The sequence below is a fragment of the Lutra lutra genome, chromosome 5 (genome assembly GCF_902655055.1).
Source record: "Lutra lutra chromosome 5, mLutLut1.2, whole genome shotgun sequence".
Lineage (NCBI taxonomy): Eukaryota > Metazoa > Chordata > Mammalia > Carnivora > Mustelidae > Lutra > Lutra lutra.
The window spans coordinates 34,928,610-34,950,827 of NC_062282.1; the positions used below are offsets into that span (position 1 = coordinate 34,928,610).

General features: G+C 41.0%; 1 protein-coding gene across 3 annotated transcripts in view; it reads right to left on the minus strand.

Annotated features, from left to right (window-relative positions):
• The window catches only part of PAIP1 (poly(A) binding protein interacting protein 1), a 31,798-nt gene extending 10,039 nt beyond the window's left edge, over positions 1-21,759 (minus strand). The window contains exons 1-7 of one of the 3 annotated variants that reach the window (XM_047729799.1): positions 21,605-21,759; positions 20,086-20,255; positions 11,616-11,801; positions 7,921-8,033; positions 3,580-3,691; positions 1,763-1,888; positions 414-520 (exon numbers count right to left, since the gene is read on the minus strand). In XM_047729799.1, coding sequence (XP_047585755.1) covers positions 414-520; positions 1,763-1,888; positions 3,580-3,691; positions 7,921-8,033; positions 11,616-11,801; positions 20,086-20,184 — 743 coding nt within the window. In that variant the 5' untranslated portion in view covers positions 20,185-20,255; positions 21,605-21,759. Of the gene's footprint in view, positions 1-413; positions 521-1,762; positions 1,889-3,579; positions 3,692-7,920; positions 8,034-11,615; positions 11,802-20,085; positions 20,256-20,842; positions 21,366-21,604 lie in introns of those variants that run through there. The other 2 variants (XM_047729797.1, XM_047729798.1) reach the window with 2 other exon arrangements.
• Positions 21,760-22,218: the final 459 nt, after the last annotated feature.

Sequence of the window (22,218 nt, forward strand, 5' to 3'; positions counted from 1 at the left end):
TTAGACATTTGCTATACTGACATAACCTTTTTTTAAGCAGCCTTGAAAGTTGTTTCATCTAACTGTGACTATATGGTTCTTAAAGGCAGTGGCTATCCTTATTTTTATGCTTCTAACTGGACTTAAAACAGTACTTTATCCAAGTATTTATTGAACAATTTAAAGTCTGAATCATTTTACTTTTCAATGGACTCCTTTCTCACCATAGGAAAATCTAAACCTTTTCAATTTATAAACACAACTGAACAAAAAAGGTCAGGTGAACACAAGCCATAGCTAAAATATTATACCTTTGAAGAAAATATACTTCTGTAGATTTGTAAGATTTCAACTCTTTTGATGATAGTATATATAATAGATGAAAAACAATCTCTACAGAAAAAGAAATTGAGATCTGCTGGCTAGCTACCCACCTGCTGCAATTTGCATCTAGGACAACATTTTCAATTCTCTGAATGATTTCTTCCATATCAGTCTTTCCTTTCTCCTTCCAGGCATCTTCCAAAACTGACCCTGTCAACTAAAAAAAGCAGATAATCAGTAAAATAAGGAATTTAGTAAAGTACATAAGTTCTATTAAAAAAATATTAGTAGCAGTTCAAGCATTCTTTGAATAAAATGAATTTGATAAGTTAAATATCCCCAATTATTCTCCACCACCTAACAGTCAGGAATCTCTAATACCCTGTTTTTTCTGATTGAGAGAAACTAAAGCAGAACCTGAATCACAGGTTTTATGTGTCAATGACTATAGGGTATATTCTCTATGGAAATTAGGCTATAAAATTTTAATCAACCTTTTACTTTTTGAAATACACAGAAAGTATGGAAACCCTGAATTTAAAAAAAAATACAAACTTCAGGGGAAAAAGATGTACAGATATAAAATAATTCATAGAAACAAACAAAAAGGCTAACAAACGTGAAGAAATGCTTAAGTTCACAAATGATCAGGAAAACACAAAACGAGATTTTTGTTTTTACTCATCCATCACCTATGACAAAACAAACCCGGGTTGATTATATCCATCACCGATAAGAATATGGGGAAAGCAGTATATTTACTCATTGTCAGTAGGACAACAACCAAACACACACCAGTTTGGCATTTAGAAGGGAAACTTGACATTACTTCTCAAAATAAACTATACGATGTTCACTGACCCACCAAATGTGTAGCAACTGAACCTACATAAACAACTGCACATGTAGAAGTGAAGTTACTGAAGATAAATCTTTTCGGCAATGCAAAAATCGAAGATCGTTGTTAGATAATAAAGCCACAGAGAGGGTGATTTTATGATGGCACAAATACAGACATGAGAAAGGAAGGAAAAGAAATTTAGAGACGAAGGGTGAAGGACTTCCATTTTTTTGCTTCTAAATTTACATTTTCATATTTAAAAAATCAGTACAGGGGAGAACGGGTGGCTCAGTTGGTTAAGTGTCCAAGTCTTGATTTCAGCTTGGGTCATGATCTCAGGGTCATGAGACTGAGGCCCATGTCAGGTTCTGTGCTCAGCATGGGGTCTGCGTGTCCCTCTCCCTCTGCTGCCCCCCCCATCCCACTCATGCACGCTCTCTCAAAAAAATAAAATCTAAAAATCAGTACATACTGCCTTTCCAATGTTTAAATTCAAGGGCAAAGTGTCAATATTTAAAGTAAAAATTTAATCTTGAATTCACTGCATACTATACTTTCCTTTAAATCATAAATGCGGTAGGAAAGATTAATTTTAAGAAAAACATACATAAAACCTACCTTCAGTAATTTTACTGCACAAATTAAGTTGTCATCCATAGGATTAGAAAAGAGGGCATTCAGCAACTCCCGAAGACCAACCTGAAGAATATCTGCTCTTGTCACCTGTCCATTTGTTCCCTTGATCTTTTGGGACAGAAGAAAATGAGAAGCAACGATGCCAAAATATTACAACAGATAAATGGTCTAACGTGTTAGCAAAATAAGTATTTTAAGTTTAACAATACAAAAATCAGAAATGCTCTGGTATCTTCACGAAATTAGACTTATTTTACATGTACATAAGATCTCTAATACAACCAGTAAACTACAGGTAAAATTTCCATTTATCACACATAACATATGGTCAGGATAACCTAAGTCACCTTTATAAATTATTGCTTCATAAAGCATTCTCAGGCCGATTAAGCTACCACCCTTTTTGGAACATGTAGCATTTTCTTATTTTTTATACTAGTTAAAAATACTGTTCTGCATCAGAATCGTCTAAGTAAGGTAGCTCTCCAGCCAGAAGAGCCATAGGCTTGGGAGCCATACCTCAACTTTATACTCCCCGCAGACATGGCATCATTACATCCACAGAGGAAACACCTGCATTCTTAAAAAGACTCTTCATTTACAGCACATTTTAGATGAATGTTCTTATTTTGGCTTATATAAAAATTAAACTGAAAGAGTAATGGATGAAATTTTTAAAAAATTAAGTCCATCCAGGGGTACCTGGCTGGCTCAGTTGACAAAGCATGTGACTCTTGATCTCAGGGTTGGGAGTTCGAGCTCCATGCTGGGAATGGTCCCTAATTTATTAAAAAAAAAAAAAAAAAGGTCCATCTATGGTAAAATGGGATAGTAAATTAGGCACCAGATTGGACAGGGACTTTTTAGATGCACTAAGATGCACATTTGGTGGTGGGTTCCAAGGTCTTTTCAGCAGTGTTTACGATTAAGTTTTCAAATCAAAGTTAAAGAAGGTATAACCTATCTCTGGGATTAACTAGTCAAAGAAAAAAAAATCAAGCAAATCCATTACAAAGTAATATTCAGCACTTACTTGCTTACTAACATATACCCAAATATACCACCAATTTACAAACTTGTTTAGCTACAGACTTTGAACAAAAGCATTTAATGTAGAAGATTAATTTATAAAACAGGACCAAGAAGAACAATCCTGGGTGAACTAGGGTGGAAAGAACCCTAGATATTCTAGTGCCTGCCCTGCCCTTTCAACTCAAAGCTGTGTGTTCTGCAGAGCGGGCTGCTTTTGAGTCACCACCTGAAAGTCAACACATGAAATGTGTGAATTCAAACAGGTATGATTATCTGTACTTCAAGAGCTTACACTTGTAAGGAAACCATGGCTTTCCAAAAGTACATAGACTTTTTTTTTTTTTTTTTTTTTAAAGATTTTATTTATTTGTCAGAGAGAGAGAGAGAGAGAATGAGCACAGGCAGACAGAATGGCAGGCAGAGGTTGAGGGAGAAGCAGGCTCCCCGCTGAGCAAGGGGCCCGATGTGGGACTCGATCCCAGGGCGCCGGGATCATGACCTGAGCCGAAGGCAGCAGCTTAACCAACTGAGCCACCCAGGCGTCCCCAAAAGTACATAGACTTTTTAAAACTCCCAGTAACTACTTCCCAGCAGCCTCCCTGCAAACAGGAGAAACAAACATGACGGGACATTCCATTAGAACGCAGGCACTGCCCTGAGTGGCCAGTGAGGCACCATCTCTTCCTCTCCCTTCACCCGGCCTTAATCCACCCTGCATCAGTTTGTGTTCCCACGCTTTGTCAGGACTTAGAACAATCTCTCCTCACCTCCAGGTTGAGATAGAGCTCTCCCAGGAAGAGGACGAACGCATGGAATCGTTTCCGAGTCACTTCGTCGCCTTTTGCAGCTTGATCTTTAACTTCATATTCGGTCCGACATCTAAGGAAGACACACCTTTTAGAGCCACACACTGCTTTGTTTTCTGAACAAACAGGATGACCAGCTGGCGGGTTCGCTGTCCACAAGCAATACAGAGACAAGCACCACGCACCAATAATGCCCTTTCTGGAGTAAAAAGTGTTCCTATCTATTGTAGAGACCAAAACATGCATCATTTTTTCATATGAAAATTCCTAGTTTTAAGAAACTAATGGGTTTATTTTCACCTATTCTTATTGGATCAGGTTTGTAATCTCTTTAAGCAACACAGGTTTCATGAGGTTCACTGCGTACTGGCCCTAGAAAGAAAGAAAATGCCTCATCTTTGTTTTATCAGCTTTTTGTCAAGAAAGCACTTTTTTGTATATTTCTTTTGAAAGCATTGTTTTTACTCAAATTGTCTCTGTAAATGTTCTACTCTGAGTACATGAACTTTGAAAGACATCTTTATATAGATATATAGATATAGATAGATGGTCTCCAACTAAGCTGAAAATAAAATGAAGTCGTATTAAGCCCATTATCCTTAATAATTTCCGTTATACAAATCAGAGAAATGGAGGGGAAAGACCCCAATTGAAATTCACATAGAAACAGACAGCAATTAGTTTGGTCTTAATATCCCAGAGACCAAAGGAGTCAAATAACCATTTCCCTAGCTTTATTTTCCCCTGACTTGCCCATCTGCCATCCTATAAAGTATCTGAACCAATCACGGTAAACCTGTCATTGCCTATGTCAGTGAATTACGGAGTCAGCTGTTATTAAAAAGGATTTTTTAAATGTACTTTAAATGTTTACCAATTTGGCGTTAAATATTTCTTATCTTTATTGATCAGGTGGCGGAAAAAGTTCTAGGAAAGTTATGTGTTTTGTAAAGCTGATTGTTGACAGTTCTGTTAAAGACAAAAAGAGGGGTTTATGGAGACTGAATGGCTTCCATGTATAAGCAATCAGTTGAGGTTGGTTTTGGAAAAAAACAATAAATTTTTTAAGGGAAAAAGAAGTCACTGCTTACCAAGAATTAACCTCCGGTCAATCTGTGAATCAACCATAAACCCAAGATAATTTATCGTGTCTACATGGCCTATAGCTTATAAGCTATATTAAACAAGCAACATTTCGTTTGAGTCAGATATGATAAGACATTTGTTGTTGCCTAAACATTAATTCTTCATCAGAAAAAAAAAAGCTGGGATATCTATAAATGAAACATTCTGGCTAATAATAGAAAGGATAACTTAATTAATGCCAGTTTAGTTATCCAAGCACCTTACTGGCTACTCTCCTTTTACTTTATTGGTAGCTTTGATGAAATGACCTTTTTGTTTTATAGATGCAATGACTATTAGATTATACATTAAGATATATTCATCCAAGAGCAAAAGTAAATCCCTACCCTTGTAGTTCACTGATTATCTAGAGGAGAGGGACCTACACCTCTAAACAAACTTTAAGTTAACGATTTTTCAATTAGAAAAGCAATACATGCTTATCTCAGAAAGGTTAAAAACAGAAACATATAAAAAACAAAGTCATAAAACCCAGAGATAACTGCTATAGAGGTAACTTTTCAAAATACACAAATATTTTTAAAGTTAATAGAATTATACCTTGCTTTTTACTTGCTAAAGGCCTAGCACTTCCATTAGTATCTTTGCCAGTATTACAATATTATGGAAGCACAGATGGGGTAGTCAGAAGAGACGTGGAAGAGTGGTTTTCAACCACAGCTAGAGTTCAATCACTTGGTAAGCTTTAAAAAAACCACCAAGGCTCCACCTCAGTCCACCTACATCAGAATTCCAAAGAATGAGGACAGGGTCTTAGAGCCCTATTTTAAGTCCCTAGGGTGACTTTAAGGCATAGGCAGGGGTGAGAAATCCAAGGGAAAAGTAGCTAGCCTTTCTGCCATGCTACCTCCCAGAAGTGCTCATTTAATGCCTTTCCAGAAGCTATTCATCAAGGTAAGGCTAGATAGCTTTTCAGAACTTTGTCATTTATATTTTCCCCAAATTTTACCTACTTAAAGCCATTCCAAATATTTCTGCTAAAATACTGGTCTTGGGGCGCCTGGGTGGCTCAACAGGTTAAGCATCTGCCTTCAGCTCAGGTCATGATCCTAGGATCCTGGGACTGATTCCCCCACTGGGCTCTCGGCTCAGCAGGGAGCCTCCTTCTCCTCTGCCTACTGCTCCCCCTGCTTGTGAGTTCTCTCTCATGCCCTCACTCTCTCTAGCAAATAAATAAATAAAATCTTAAAAACAAAACAAAAACAAAAACTGGTGCCTGGGTGGCTTAATCAGTTAAGTGTCTGCCTTCTGCTCAGGTCATGGTCTCAGGGTCCTGAGATTGAGCCCCACATCTGGCTCCCTGCTCAGCAGGGGGAGTCTGATTCTTCCTCTCCCTCTGCTCATATGCTCGCTCTCTCTCTTGCTCTCTAATAAATTTTTTAAAAATCTTTTAAAAAAATTTAAAAATTAAAAACTGGTCTTTTTAAGGGTGCTTGGGTAGCTCAGTTGGTTAAGCAACTGCCTTTGGCTCAGGTCACAATCCCAGAGTCCTTGGATCAGGCTCTGGGCTGGGCTCCCTGCTCAGAGAGGAGCCTGCTTCTCCCTCTCTCTCTGTCCCTCCCTCTGCTTGTGCTTTCTCTCTCCCTCTCCCTTCCTCTCTCCCACTAGTAAATAAAATCTTGAAACAAAAACAAAACAAAACAAAACCGTCTTTTTCTTACTCATGCCTAAGAGGTCCCTCTTTTCATATTAGTATTCACTGCCATGTGTTATACATTTATAAATTTTATAAATTTATAAATTTCCCATTTTTTACTTCATATAAATTTATGATCCTTCCCAATATTATAATCCATATGTAATTAGGTTTAATCTCTTGTCTTCGGACTTGTGGATATCATGTCTTGCTTAAAAGGGCTTTACCAACTTATGATTTGTCAATACTGTCAATTTTTTAGTATTTAGTGTTGCACTTTTAAGGTTTTTTATAGATTTGAAATATATTTTGGAGTAAAGAGACAAGAACCCATCTTTGTTTTCTTCCCTGACAAATGGCTAGCCAGTGGTGTGAGCAGCACAATTTACCCTTTACACACATATGTGAAGCATCTCTATCAAAAGCTTAATTTTCAAGTGTCTCTGGAGTCTATTGTTGGGATCTTCAGTCTGTTCTAGTCCAGTTTAACCACATGATGGAATACTTTGCAACCACCGAAAGTATCTTTAAAGAACTAATGGACCAACTATCAAACTCAAAGGCAACCTTGTTACTGAATAAAACGACTCTCATAAGAAAATTAGTTTCCCTAAATTACCTTATGAATTCAAGTTCATGTCAAAAATATCTAATACCAAAAAGATCAATGAAATTTCACATACTGAGTCTAAAGTTCATTGGAGAAAAGAAGCATGTAAGAATAGCAAAGGAAAAAAAAAAAAAAAAGAATAGCAAAGGAGATTCTACCCAAGAGATGTGGGAAGGGGACCAAGCATACTAGATATTAAAAAATTGGGAGCTTTTTAGTAGTATAATAAAATAGGAATAAAACAAGTGGTGAACAGATATAATTAAACTCTAGACTCAAAACCTCAATACAGGGATGTAGTGTGATAAAGGCAGCAGCTCAACTCAATAAGGAAATGGATCATTCTAAAAAGTGGTATGGGAAAAACTAGTTCAACCTGTGGCAATAAACTAGAACCCACTCAAACCCAAATTACAGATGTACTAAGAAATATGTAAGAGGTCATTTTTAAGATCTTGGGAAATGAAAGGCCTTCTAAGCACAAAACTAAAGGCACAGGGGCACCTGAGTGGCTCAGTTGGTTAAGCGTCTGCCTTTGGCTCAGGTCATGATCTCAGGGTCCTGAGATCAAGCCCCACATCAGGCTCCCTGCTCAGCAGGGAGTCTATTTCTCCCTCTCCTCTGCCACTCCCTCTGCTTGTGCTCTCTCTCAAATGGATAAATAAAAATCTTTAAAAAAAAAAAACAAAACCAAGACATCTAAAACCCAAAGGCAGAGATTACAGAAAAAAAAAAAGACTGATATGGGGGAACTATAATTTTTAATAGTATATACAATATTAGAATACAAATAATGGTCCTCCCTACCTTCCCCTGTAACCTTCTATTATGTACAGTCTTCAGAAAAGAGGAATGGTTAAATTCTAGTAGGTCTAAAACTTTCCCCTTAATTTCATATATTCACACTGACCTTTGAAGCAGCAACTGTCGAAAGTTGCCGCTCTGTGGGCTAATTGTCAGATGATGGGACAGGTAATTACACAGGCGAGCTCCCATGTAAGAGAAATTTGGGATAGACGTGGCCTTTCAAAAAGAAAAAAAAACCTTTTTAGGACACAAATACGTTGTTCTTAATGCAAATACTTAAGAGCAATAATCTAAAGAAGAAAACATTTCCACCCCTAAAACTGACCAAACCGTACAAATGTACAAGTCTTTAGTGTTTAGGCAATAAGGAAATTAACTCTCCCTCCCAACTTTTCACCAAGAACAAGAAGAAAATGTTTAAGTTCTCCCCATCATTTACCTGAAGTCACCAGAAAGCAAACAGACAAGACCTCTTTATACTAATCAATTTTTGCATAAGGTACATGTACCCAGTTGCACAGTGCTAATTACGAGTAAGAATATTTGCAAACGATTGTTCTGTGGTGTTTTTCAGGCATAGGCTGGCACAGACTTTGGCCTCACTCAACCTCCCTGGGCTTCCGTCTGATTCCTAAAAGAGGTGATAAATGGTACCTTGTATGGTAAACCATACAAGAGATTAACATTTAAGAATACTCCAAACACACTTGGGATAGAGAGGAAATAAAGATAAGCTTTTCCAAAAACTAAGACCGTGAAAAAAACACTACATATCAAAGACAGTGTGATATAGCCAAAACAGTACTCAGGAAGCTTTAACTTTAATTGCAGTTTTTAAAGAATAGTAAAGAACGTAGTTCACCACCTAATATTAGATACCACGTTAAAAGGTTAAGGGACCTGACCAAGGTTACAAAGATAGTAGCTAACCGTAGTCTAGAAGTAATAAACGTTTTTGACCCTTTGCTGGGTCTACTTACTAGCTGCAGTAACCTAAGCCAAGTTCCTTAACCTCTGTTAAAATATGTATAAAATAGGGGCGCCTGGGTGGCTCAGTGGGTTAAAGCCTCTGCCTTCGGCTCAGGTCATGATCCCGGGGTCCTGGGATCGAGCCCCGCATCGGGCTCTCTGGTCAGCAGGGAGCCTGCTTCCTCCTCTCTCTCTCTCTCTGCCTGCCTCTCTGCCTACCTGTGATCTCTGTCTGTCAAATAAATAAATAAAATCTTTAAAAAAAAAATATGTATAAAATAAGGGATAAGAGTAGTATCTTCAATCATGGAGGATTAAACGAGTTAATTACATGTCAAGTGTTCAACATTACCTAGCATGTAGTAAGTACTTCCTAATTATTAGGTCTTTTATTTCTAATTATTTCCTTGCTTGTAAAGACAACAGACTGGTTTCTCCTGAGATCATTCATGGATGTGTTTCTGGTGCCATAGAAGACTTGAAATTCAAAAATCATCCTTTTCCCATTATGGCCATCGCCCGTTTTCCTTTAGTTTAGTTTTAAAATTATCACACGCAACTTAAAGACATGGAAGTTTCACATGGCTTGTTATTAAAATTTCCTACTTCCCCACTATAACCTCAACCACTCCCACAGACAACCATTTTCAATTCTTTCAGTTGAAAAGGATTCAACCTCTGTATATCCACGCTCTGTGATTTCAGTTGGGCATTATTTCTTATAGTTCCCCAACATGGACAAGGAATATCCAGCTTTTATCTTGCTTACCCCCACTCCTCTCCACTATTTCCTAATCTCACCACCTACCAACATGGTCATACCATGATTTGATTAGTTTCAGGTGGACCAGGCAATATGCAGATTCCACCTTTCTTGAAAAACTTTGTTTTCCCTAGACTTAAATTTTCTCTACTTTGTTCTTTATTTACAGCTCATTGATTTACCCCTAAACTCACAAGTTCCCAAGTTTCTTCTTAGAACACTGGAACACAGCAATTACGCTCATCTTGTCAGGGAATCTTGCCTGGAGCCTTCTGCCTTGCTCCAGTGAAGCCCGCTCCAGCTATTGTCTGCGGATCTCCTTTCAGGATGGTGGAGAAAATCCATCTAGCCACTCCCATAAAATTCTGTTTTGTGGTTTTCTTGTTGTTGTTGTTTTGTTTTGTTTTTATTTATTTTTATTTGTTTTGTGGTTTCCGGATCTTCATCCATGACTTAATTTCCTTTTTGGTGGAGTACTTCCCTTCAATAACTTCCCAAGAAGGGTTATAATAAAACTTCAAACTGGATACTTGGTACAAAAAGATGTAGAGAGTCTAGTTTTTTATTTTGTTTTTTTTTTTTTAAGATTTTAAAGCTATCCTTTTAGTCATTCCATCCTTGTCCTAGAGTCTTTCAGAGATTCCACACTAAGTCACGGTGGTTTTCAACTTTCCGTACTGGCTCCGAATTCACATTTTTTAGATCTGCCTTTCTAGTTTCCAAAACTGGTACTTTCGTCTCCTTTCCTCATCTCAGCCCCTATAGGCTTCTGGTTTCTTAAAATCCCCTTCATTGTAGTGGTATTTGGGGAGGAATCAAAGTTGAAAATATATGTTTAATCTGCCATTTTTATTACAGGTCTTCTTTTGTTGGTTGCTATGAATAAATTCCCCCAATGAAATTTAAGAACTTTTGGTGAATCTGTGTATCACGGACAAAGAATACTGACAAACACGGAGTAGTAGCTGAAGAACTGACTTTGAGATAATCACAGAAACGGCCGTTTGTTATGTTACAGCCCTGAAGAACTAGAACCAGGCAGAAGAGTTGAAACTGAATAGAAGAGAAATTAGAAAAGCATTAACAATTTCTCCCATTTTCTTCTCATATTTCTTTACAATCCACTTAGGGGCCCAAAGCAGGCATCAGGACAAATGGAACAATTCTATACTCCTAAAATCTCAAGCATGTTGAGAAATCCGAGAGTTGGCCAGGTCATACTGAGGGGTCCAGTAACTACCCAGAATAAGTTGTGAAGGTAGTCAAATGAAACATTAGGTAGGATGAAAATTACCTGCCATCATAATCACCCTTCAATATATTCCAAATTCAAGTTGCTCTTTCAGCAATGACTTAAATAGAAATATAAACTTAAGTGTTTTTTTATCTCCTACTGTTTTTGGTCCGTTTCAAACAGTGCCCTTAAATTTGTCTTCAAAAACCCAGCTCTGAATATTGTTCCTCCTGAAAATAGCATTAGTTTGTCACAGACCAATATGCTAGCATCACACAAAATTTAGGTTTGAACAATCTAGACTGACATTAGACTTATGGGATTAAGATGGAAATCACCGGAAATTTAAAATAAACATAAGCATAAATGTTAAAACTCAAGACAGTGTTTTATGGCCTGGCCTTTTTTTTTTTTTTTGGACTTCTTTATGAAGGAAGAAAGTTCTCCCATGATTTTCTTTTTTTCCTCCCATACTCCAAAAGTGCTTATATAATTTAATACCTAGGAGAACAGAATTGCACTCTGTTTGTGTATTAATTTCAGATCCTATAAAAAGAGGGGGATGGAAAAAAGGTATGATACTTACCTAGCCTTCCTCATAAATGCCCAATATTCCTTTCAACTGCCTGTACAGAGCCTTGAATCTCCAGTCTGGCTCTAGATCTGGATCACCAAGCTACAGGAATTTCATACAACAGAGACTTGAAAGCTCCCATGAACCATAAAGAGTTAAGGAGCATGGAGGCCTGTGCATGTGAAGGTGAAGGAGCAACGAGCACCTCTGGGCTTTAAGGAAGTATGTGATGATGACGTGTGCCATCAGTCAACCTACCTGTTGATAGATGAGTTCTACAAGTTCTTGTAAAGCATCATCTGTTGTAACCCAGCCATTCAAGGTCTCTGCAAACTGTTCAATTTCAGTTTCAAAACTGCCAGGCTGCTCTGTAAGATGATTCAAAAAATCCTGAACATATTCTGACAGAGTAGGATAATCCTCACAACCATCTTCATAGGATTCCTATAGATGAAAAGTTTTTAAAAAAATGTTTTAATCCATGCAACTGGCTATAAAATGAACCTGAGGCAGCTTTAAAGTGAGAAGTCTCTAGCACCAACAATCCTTCACATGATAAAATGTTATTTTCCTCAATAAAATTAAGCACACTGAATCATTCTTCCTCACCCAATGGCCAAAATGTTATGTTATAGCAGAAGGACTACATCTAACAGGGTAGGAAGTTGTCTTCTCATTCTGGCAGATTTACAAGACAACTGAGAAAATTTAAACCAATATTTCACTATAATACCAATATCAAAATTACCAGCAAGAGAGGATTCATGTGCCTGAATCATGCCCACAGTGTTTGCTGAGCAGAACAGGTAAAGAGACAGATTAAATGTCTCAGCTCAAAACTCAATCCAAATTAAATGACTCAACTCTAGGGGAGCCTGGCTAGCTCAGCTGGCAGAGAAAGGAACCCCTAATCTCAGGTTTGAGCCCTAAACTGGCTACAGAGATTACTTAAAAATAAATTCAAAATCTTAAAAATGACTCTAAAATAAGTTAATATTGATGAAATTCAAATTTATTCACCATAAACATTATAGCTGTGTGAAGGAGTAAGTGAGTTAATGAATAAACATCTCTAGACCAGTGACTAGCACACAACAAGGCGTTAGGTAAGCAAATTTCTACGTTGCTGGGAAAATACTAAAACGTATTCCAATGCCATAACTGTATTCGCATACCTAAAGGGTTATACCTAAGAGTACCCGAAGAGCAGAATGATAAAAAGCTATGCTCCTTGGTATGTAGGATGGTACTCTGATTAACAAGCTAATCGCCACCAATTGCACGTATACTATGTGACAGTTTAAGAACTTTGCAGGGCTGTCTCAATCCCAAAAACCTTTGAAGGATTACTGTTCCCTGTGCACAGATGGAAGAAATGAGTACAGAGCAGTTATGTCACTTTGGTTACCCATTCAAAACCCTTTGCTGAGTGCATACTAAGTGCCAAATACCGTTCTAGGTGCTGGGGGTATGGTCTTGGCAAAAATCAAGGAGACAAAATCCTCCTCCAGTGGAGCCGATCTTCCACCACAGAAGACATGATTCAGACATTAGGATATGCTATGGAAAAAAAGGGGGGGGGGGGCTGAAACTAATTTAACACTGTATGTTAACTATACTGGAATTAAAATTTTAAAAAATAAGAACAGAAGGACACCTGGGTGACTTAGTCATTTACGTGCCTGCCTTCAGTTCAGGCCACGATCCGAGGGTCCTGGGATCAAGGACCGCACTGTGCTCTCTGCTCAGCAGCAGAGTCTGCTTCTCCTTCAGTGATCTCTCGCACTTTCTCTCATATAAATAAATGAAATCTTTAAAAAATTAACAAAAAAAATGGGAAGAATTCTGAAGAGTTATATAATCTGAGAAAAAAGAAAAAAGTAAAACCAAAAAACCCAGCCATACAAATATCTGAGGACAGAGTTTCTACGTTGTAGGCTCCAGAAATTCGTAGGCCCCAAGAAGATAGGTGCTTACCTGACACCTCTGAGAAAGAAAAGCCACAACAGGGAAACTGAAGATGGGGCGATAGCTAACAAGATCAATGAGGCAGATGGGGAAATCGTGTAGGTTCTTGGGGAACACAGGGAAACTGGCTTGAAAGCCAGTGGAAAAACCACTGAGCAAAGGCACAGCAGCTAGGTTATGAACAAGGAAGGACATGTACCAACTTAATTTGTGTAGTCACACACCTAGTTAGAAGAACAGCACAGAACAAATCCTGTACTTCCAACCTCTATGCTATACTCCAAGTAAATGACAAAGGCTTATAACCCAACTATGACATACGTATGAGAATATTCATTGCCAAAAATTCATCTAACAATCAACAAAGAACAGGTTAAATATACCACCTTCTACCCACATAAGGGATCATACAGGCACCTAACAAGATATGACAATACAGAAATCACCAATATGTTAAACGAAAAGAACACAGAACCATTATTTTCGTACAGTTTAATTTTAACAAATTAACAGACCATGAAAAGCTCTGGAAAGATAGACAAGGAATAACAGTAGTTAGCTCTGGAATAAATAAATGCTCCTATTATGAATACTGACCATTTTTTAATAAAATTGTGAAACCTGTTCATCATTATAAATGCATACATTAAATATACTTTAATATTAGCCACATACATATGTGAGCTTTACAATTAAAAACAAGTTTTTGAGGGGCACCTGGGTGGCTCAGTAGGTTAGGCTCAGGTCATGATCTCAGGGTCCTGGGATCGAGCCCCATGCTGGGCTCTCTGCTTAGCGGGGAGCCTGCTTCCCCCTCCCTCTCTGCCTGCCTCTACTTGTGATCTCTGTCAAATAAATAAAATCTTAAAAAAAAAAAAAAGATTAAAAAAACAAATTTTTGATATATAGTTTTATAGACTCATAGTATCCCTATTAATGATAGAAAAAAGCAGGAACCGTACAGGTCCCAGCTGAAGGTATTAATTTCTGGTTTGTATCGAATGTCATTCACTGTGGCAAAAATTCAGTCTTTTCAGTTAAGACCAACTTCTCTTAAGAAAATTTGAAGTCTGGGGGTGCCTAGGTGGCTCAGCTGGTTAAGAATCAGACTTGATTTTGGCTCAGGTCATGATCTCAGGTTTGTGAGACAGAGTCATGTGTTGGACTCCCTGCTCAGCGGGGAATCCACTGTAAATTCCATTCCCTCTGCTCCTCCCCGCCCCACTCACACGTGCACGAGTACATATTCTCTAAAATAAATCCTTAAAAAGAAAAAAAAGTCTGAAGTCTGAAAGTAAAAAAGGAAAGTAGAGCTGCTCTGATTATAAGCATTACAAGGGACTGATTGATCAAGGGGGGGTGCCTGGTTGGTTCCATCAGTGGAGCAGGTGACTCAACCTCAGGGTCACAAATTCAAGCCCCACACTGGGTGTAGAGATTACCAAAAATAAACAACTACAGGGAATTGATCGGAACCTGATTTTTTTTTTAAGATTTTATTATTTATTTATTTGACAGACAGAGATCACAAGTAGGCAGAGAGGCAGACAGAGAGAGGGGGGAAGCAGGCTCCCCACTGAGCAGAGAGTCCGCTGCAGGGCTTGATCCCAGGACTCTGAGATCATGACTTGAGCAGAAGGCAGAGGCTTTAACCCACTGAGCCACCCAGGTGCCCCATCAGAACCTGTTGTTTCAAGAACAAAAGGAAGCATAGCATATTGTGGGCAAAAAAGGAGGACTCTAATGTGTTTATTTCTCTAGTACCAGATTTTTCAAAAACAAAATTTGTCAGTCTTCAAAGTGGAGTTAGATGGCTTGAAAGCTGAGGAATAAAGTTTTATGTATTTTTCTTAGAATTCTGACATTAGGAGGGACATCAGATAGAAAACGCACTTTTCACAGAAGATACTCTGAAAGCACTGCTAGAGATAGAACCCTAACCCGAAGCAGCAGGAATAAAAGGAAACGGGATGGTGGAATAATCAAGAAGGCGACTTTAGTTAACTGGGTTGAAGGTGGCAAGAGTGTGAAAGAAATGAGTCAATACACCATTTTCAGCCTGGGCAGCTAGTTAGAATATAAAAAAATAAGACGTTTGCACAAGATAAACTCTTTTTAATATTTAAGTTTCAATGGGAGATCCTCACGAACTAGTCAAAACAAATGGAAACACAGCCAGGAGTTCAGAGGGAGAATTAGATTTCAGGTATCAGTAGACAGGGAGGCAGTGGTCAGATTCTAGGTGATAGGATCACCAAGGCAGGTAATAAAATGGAAAAAAAAGAGAACTGCAGGGACCACAGTCTGAGCAAAGAAGGAATGACCCGCAGGTTGGAAAGATGAAATACTTCCAGAGTGCCCTAAGCATACAGTAAAGAAGTAGTCATAGAAGCAAATGCTACAGAATAATTTCACAGGTGAAATCTGAAAGAACAATGGTGGCATCCTGGGAATGAAAGCCTATGCACAGAGAGGAAAAAATTAAAATTAGTATCTTAACCATTCAGTTCTTATAAAGAGAAACTCCTAAAAGACTGAAATGGTACCCTTGGCGCCTAGCACCAGACCTGACACACTGGGACTTGTTAAACTGTGCAGACTGTACTGTGGTCAAAGTCTACCGGGATGAGAGTTTACAGCATAGATTTTCAGACCCAAAGAGCACCAGGAAAGGTCACAAAAGGAAGTAGCAATTCAATTACGGGGATCAGTCAGCAGAGGTTTGAACAGTGAGAAATAAATACTAAGACTGATCACTTTTACATCTTGGAGAACATCACTACTGAAAGGCAGAAGACAAACAGGCAGTAACTTGAGGGGAGTATTCTTACAAAAATGCTGGTGTGTGTGTGTGTGTTGTGTGTCAGTGTAGTAGGGGGATTTCGGTCTCTTAATAAATGCCATTTTTTTTTAAAAGGTTTTATTCATTCATTTGACAGACAGAGAGAGAGAGAGAAACACAAGCAGGGAGAGCAGCAGAGGGAGAAGAAGCAGGCTCTCTGTGAAGCAGGGAGCCCAATGCAGGGCTCAATCCCAGGACCCTGGGATCATGACCAGGGCTAAAGGCAGACGCTTAACTGACTGAGCTACCCAGCTGCCCCTTAATAAATGCTTTATGAATTTCTATGTAGAATTTTTGGTTCTAGTAATTGACCTGTGATTAAATATTCAAGATGTAATGGTTTATCATCAGAGAAGCAGCAATAGGCAGGAACAGACAGATACAGCAACTCCCTGGTAAGAAGGCACAGAAAGCAAGAAATTCTAGCAGTTGGATTAGAGGAAAGACTCTAAGATAAAAGCGTTCAGAATTTTGGAAGGGTTAAGAAAGCACAACAAAAGACTATCATAAAGGCTTTTTAGAAAGAACCACGAATTCTTGGGGTGCCTGGGTGGTACAGTGAGTTAAGCAGCCAATTCTTGGTTTCAGCTCAAGTCATCAACTCTCCGTGGTGAGATCGAGCACTGCAGTGAACTCTGCTCTCAGTGCAGATTCTGCTTTGGAATTTCTGGCCCTCTCCCTTGACCCTACACCCTGTACTTGCCCTCTCAATCTTTAAAAAAAAAAAAAAGCATGAATTCTTTAGAACAGATCCAGCTCAAAGATACCCAGATTTTCTTGCATATAAAAGCAGACCCAAGGCATTTTTGTCTGTTTTGTTCACTGCTGTATCCGCAGTGCTTGACTAATGGTAAATAACTACTTGTTGAACAAGTGAGTGAATTATGGCTACTACAAGGAAAAGTCTCCGTCACAACAAGACCTTATCCTAAGAGTCAAGGAAAAACAAGGATATTGCTATTCTGTGACCAAGTGGACAGAGAAAAATACTTAGCACTGACAGAGGTAAAAGGGTAAATGAGTAAGACTAGAGAATGCACTAGAGCAGGGGGAGCAAGCTTGAATGATTAGAGAATCAAGGTGGATTACAAACAAATGAGACAAGTCAGTGAGCAGTTAGAGCTCACACATTCCATCTAAGGGGGCTGCCTCCACTCAGCTCCAGACCACTTTTGTTCTATCAAAGTAACAGCCCAGGGGCGCCTGGGTGGCTTGGTCGGGTAAATTTGATTTCAGCTCAGGTCATGATCTCAGGGTGGGGAGATCGAGACCTGCCTCAGGCACCATGTTCAGCTCAGAGTCAGCTTGAGAAGCTCTCTTCCTCTTCCTGTCCCTCTCCTGGCTCAGGCTCCCATTCTTTCTCAGTAAGTAAGAAAAAAAATAGTCTAGTACAACCACATATTGGGATTTCAAGAGAAACCAGAAAACTGAGATCTGCAACATCTAATTTAAGTGTTGTTAGCTTATTAAAAGGAGCTCCCCCCGCACCCCCCAAAAAGAAACCCACCAGCACCAAAGTAGATATACTGTAGGCCACACATGAGCCACGGGCTCCCAGTCTGCTCTGTGCTCTGCCAGACTGAACACAGAAGTAGCTGATCTAATAGAGGGTATCAAGGAATGCCTAACAGAGGACAATGGCTCAAAGTTAAGTGAATGTGGCTCAGTACACTGCTCTGTAGCCCAGGAGTCACTTGAAATATGCAGAACTATGCAAACTAGTTGGTACAGAACTCTGAAAAAAATTGCATCCCTCCTATCACAGAATGGCCCAAGTGAATAGGGAGACAAACCAAAAAGTTTTGTGGCTATTTGAAAGTAAGTATTCTTTACTAGTTTTTCAACTACTCACAGCTCTCTAATCATTCCTTTCCTGAGCCAAATACAACTTTTTGGCAAGAACCCAAGTTGTTCTCACTTCTACTTTACATGAATGACAGCCCCTTTCACCCCAAATCAACTGCTCTTCCTGCTTGCCTGTATTTTCCCCTTCCCAGACCCAAAGCTTTCTCCTGGGCAGTCTAAGGTGCATGGAGTTTCTGAAATAGGAAATTACAGCCTTCCCATACCTTTCCTATCAAAAAATGGAAGGAAAGCACTGCCCTTCCCACCCCCCTCCAAGAAGTAACAAAACAGGTGTACCACCCTTAGTTAACATGTAAATACAAATTAAAACCAGAAGTAGGTACCACACCCCCACCAAAATGGCTAAACTTAACAAAATCCCAAATGCTGACAAGGAAGCAAAACAACTGGAAATCACACACTACTCAGTGTACACTGAAACAGTCTCTTTGGAAAACTATTTGGCACTCTCTATTAAAGCTGGTTACCAGGGTGCGTTGACTTCAAGCCCCACATGAGCTGCGGAGATTTAAAAGAAAAATCTCAGGGGGTGGGGGAGGAGGAGAAGAGCTGGCTACCCTATGTCCTTTGAATTTCACTCCTAGGTATGTACCCAAAAGAAACAAGGGCAAACATCCACCAACACATGGACAGACCAGCACCCCTATTCACAAGAGCCCCAAAATGGAAACTACTCAACCGTTTATCAAGAGACAAAGGAGGAGGAAAAAAAAGACAAATGGGACTATGGTATATTCACACAATGGAATGCTAGGAGAATAAGTCACCTTCAACTCTGAGCTACAACATGGATTAGATGTTGAATAAAAGCGTGAAAAAGATATTCTGAAGACTCCAATTATACAAACTTTGAAAACAGGCAAAACTTGTTAAGTCAAAATAGTAATTAACCTAGGAGAGCAGTGATGATTAGAAGGGGTTGGAAGGAGTTTGGGGGATGTAGATGATGTTCCTTTTCTTGATTTGGATGCTAGCTCCCTGAGTGTTCACTTCGTGAAACTTTTGAGTTAACCTTTATGTACACTATTCTGTATTAAATGTCAATAAAACTAAGAAGTCAGGAAACATAAGACTTCTGCTCAAGTATCATCATTTCTTTAACCCTCTTATGATTCCTGCCTCACTTACATACAATTGATTGCTATGTATTTACCCAGGACATATCCCTTTCTATGGATCCCAACTGGGCTTTGTATCTTCTCCCACTTTAGAAAAATGTGATCAATTTTTTTTGAAGTTTTTTAAATTTTTATTTTTTTATTTGACACAGAGATAGAGATTACACAGAAATAGAGAGATCTAGGCAGAGAGGCAGGCAGAGAGAGGGGGAGAAGCAGGCTCCCTGCTGAGCAGAGAGCCCAATGCAGGGCTCAATTCCAGGACCCTGAGATCCTGACCTGAGCTGAAGGCAGAGGCTTAACCCACTGAGCCACTCAGGCGCCCCAATTTTTTTAAGTTCTTATATTGACAAAGATGAATCTGAAAATTTAAAAGTTCTTGGGACCTGTGTAAAAACTTTATCAAAACCCCTTCCATGTCTTCATAATAGCAGTTAATTAGAACCAGCAAACTGGTTTTAACAGAGCCGGGATGTGTAACATTCAAAAGCCCACCTCAAGTTAGTCTGCAGCAAAACCATGTTGTAATTTACCCTAAAACTACCAATGAATATTCAGCTATCTTGCTAAAATCAAATTTAAAACCAGCTTTGCCAGGCCGTTACTCTATAGATGGTCCATTAAGTCTGAACACAAATCTTAGTTTTTTGTGCCGTCAATGCCCTTAACTATATCCTGCATTAGCCTGAAAGTACTCTATACTGGGAATACAACTGTGAGAAGAGACAAGGTCTACTCTCAATTTACATTCTGATACTTAGACCATGGTAACTACAAAATATACTCCTGAATTAGTTTTGCTTCTTCAGGAGTTCAATGAATTCACAATGTTTTTGTGTAGTAGAAAACACAGCATACTGATTACTGAAATACAGTAATAGCCACATTATCCCAGTAATATTAACTCAGAACTGCAGTAAAAAGGCCTACTTACTGTATAATTAGAAGAATAACCTGATGGGTAAAATTCAGGAGCATTCGCAGACAGCTTAGACATTAATACAGGAGCTACAACCACCTGGGGTTTAGCCATTGCTGACTCCAAGTTCTGCTGCGGGATATTATCCTGTGAACTAGGTGGAGCTCTCAGGGGCCTCGTTTGTTCTGAGAAAGGAAAAACGAGGTGTTAGACGCCTTCATTCCTTTGTATAGCAACTTACTATCTACTGAAAAATCAAATGAGAAGGGCTGGGTTTTAAGAGTTAAACAAGAACGGTCACGAATTTTAAGGTTATCGCCAGGATATATACAGAGAGCCTGCAAAAAGAACAATAGACTTGCTTTAGCTCATCTATGGCCATACCTGCCTCCTAAATGAATGCTTGAGGGCTTTCTTTTCCTTTCTTTTTTAAGGAGTCGGGGGTTAAAAGAGGGGGTTACTCGCCTAAGGTCTCCCTTTCCAGGGCTGGGAGGGGAAGGCGATTTTTACTTCCTCCCCGGACGGCAAAACTCGGAGACCGCGCACAGGGCCCCTCCCCCAGCCGGGGCGCACAAAGGATTCCTGCAGCCACCTTCCAAACCCCGTTCCGGGCCCGTTCCCACCCCGTTAACAACCGGGCCCTTCGGGGAATGCTTTCGGGGAACAGGGGTGGGTGGGGGAGGCGGAAACAGCGCGCCGAGGTCGGCGCGCGCGGAGGGCCGTGGGGAAGCGTTGGCCCAGGAGGACGGGATCCCTTAGAGCAGCTCCGTACCTGGGAGCGCCCCGGGCCGGGGAGGCCTCTGGGGGCCGGCGGGGACCTCGCACTGGGCCCCTGGCGGCGGGGCCGTCCTGGGCTGGCGCAGCGGCGGCGGCTGCAGGAAGCCCGGGGCTTTGGGCTGCGGCGGCGGCTGGTGCCGCGGCCGCTCCGCAGGCCCCGCTCCGTTCGGGAAACCGCCGCCCTCAGGCCCGCCCCCTCCGCGGCCCAGGCCCCGGCTCCGGCCCCGACCAGCACCTGGGGCCCGATCGAAACCGTCCGACATGCTCCTCCTCCTCCTCCGCCGGGGGCCGCTGCCGCTGCGCTCGGGAGAGGACGCGGGGGAGGCGCCGCGGGCCGGCTCTCGCCGCCGCGCTCACTCGGCCCTCATGGAGGAGGAGGACGGCGGGCCTCTCTGCTCGGCTCCTCGGCGCTTCGGGCGGAGCGGACGGCAGCTGGAGCACCCGCCGAGTCCGCCGCTCCAGAGCGCCCGCCCCCCGCGGCTGCCCTCGGCTTTTCGATTCTCCCCAAAACCCGGCTCCCCCGCCTTTCGGCGCGGCGGGGGCGAAGGCGGGTCACAGCGGCCCCCCGCGGCCCGGAGGCCCCGGGCGCGCCCGCCGCGTCTGCTCCCGTTCGCGGCCGGCTGGGAGCCGCGGCCCAGCAGGCCGCCCGGCGAGCGGCGTCCCAGCCTCCACACAGCCCCGCTAGCCACGGGGGCCCGGCGGGAGGGGGAGCATCTCGTTCCCCGCCGCCCGGCCGAGGCCAGAGAGGGGCGCTTACCCCAGGCGGGCCCGACCTACGCGGTGGTTTTCAGGAGAGAAGTGCGAGACTGACGGTTGATGCCAGGAAAATAAAAATACGGGGGGAGGGGGCGTGGAGGCAGCGCCGGGGTTCGCGGACGCGCAGCTCCGTGGGCGCGCAGGTGTGTTCAATGACCCGGCGCCGGGCGGCCGGAGGACTGGTCGGGAAGGAGGGCTCCGGGACAACCTCTGCCACCTGCCCGGTTCGCAGCCGCGAAGGGAAGGAGGAACACGGTCAAAATGCACCCCCTCCCCCGCCCCTTTGAATTCACGGCAGGTATTTATCCTGGTAGGTTTTACCTACGGTGCCCAGGCTTCAGTCTTCTCCCTTTTCTCTTCCCGTCCAGAAACGTTCAGGAAATGCACTACCTTTCAATGAAATTCCCCTCTTTTTCGTCGTCTGCTGGATCTGTCCAATAAAAATATAGTGCGAGCACAAATGCAAGCCACTTACGTAATTACAAATTTTCTAGAAGCCACATTAACGAGTGAAGAAACGAGTGAAATTATTTTTAATCTATTTTACTTACCCCAATTTATACAAAATGGTAGCATTTCGATATATAACTAGTACAAAAATATTAATGAACTGTT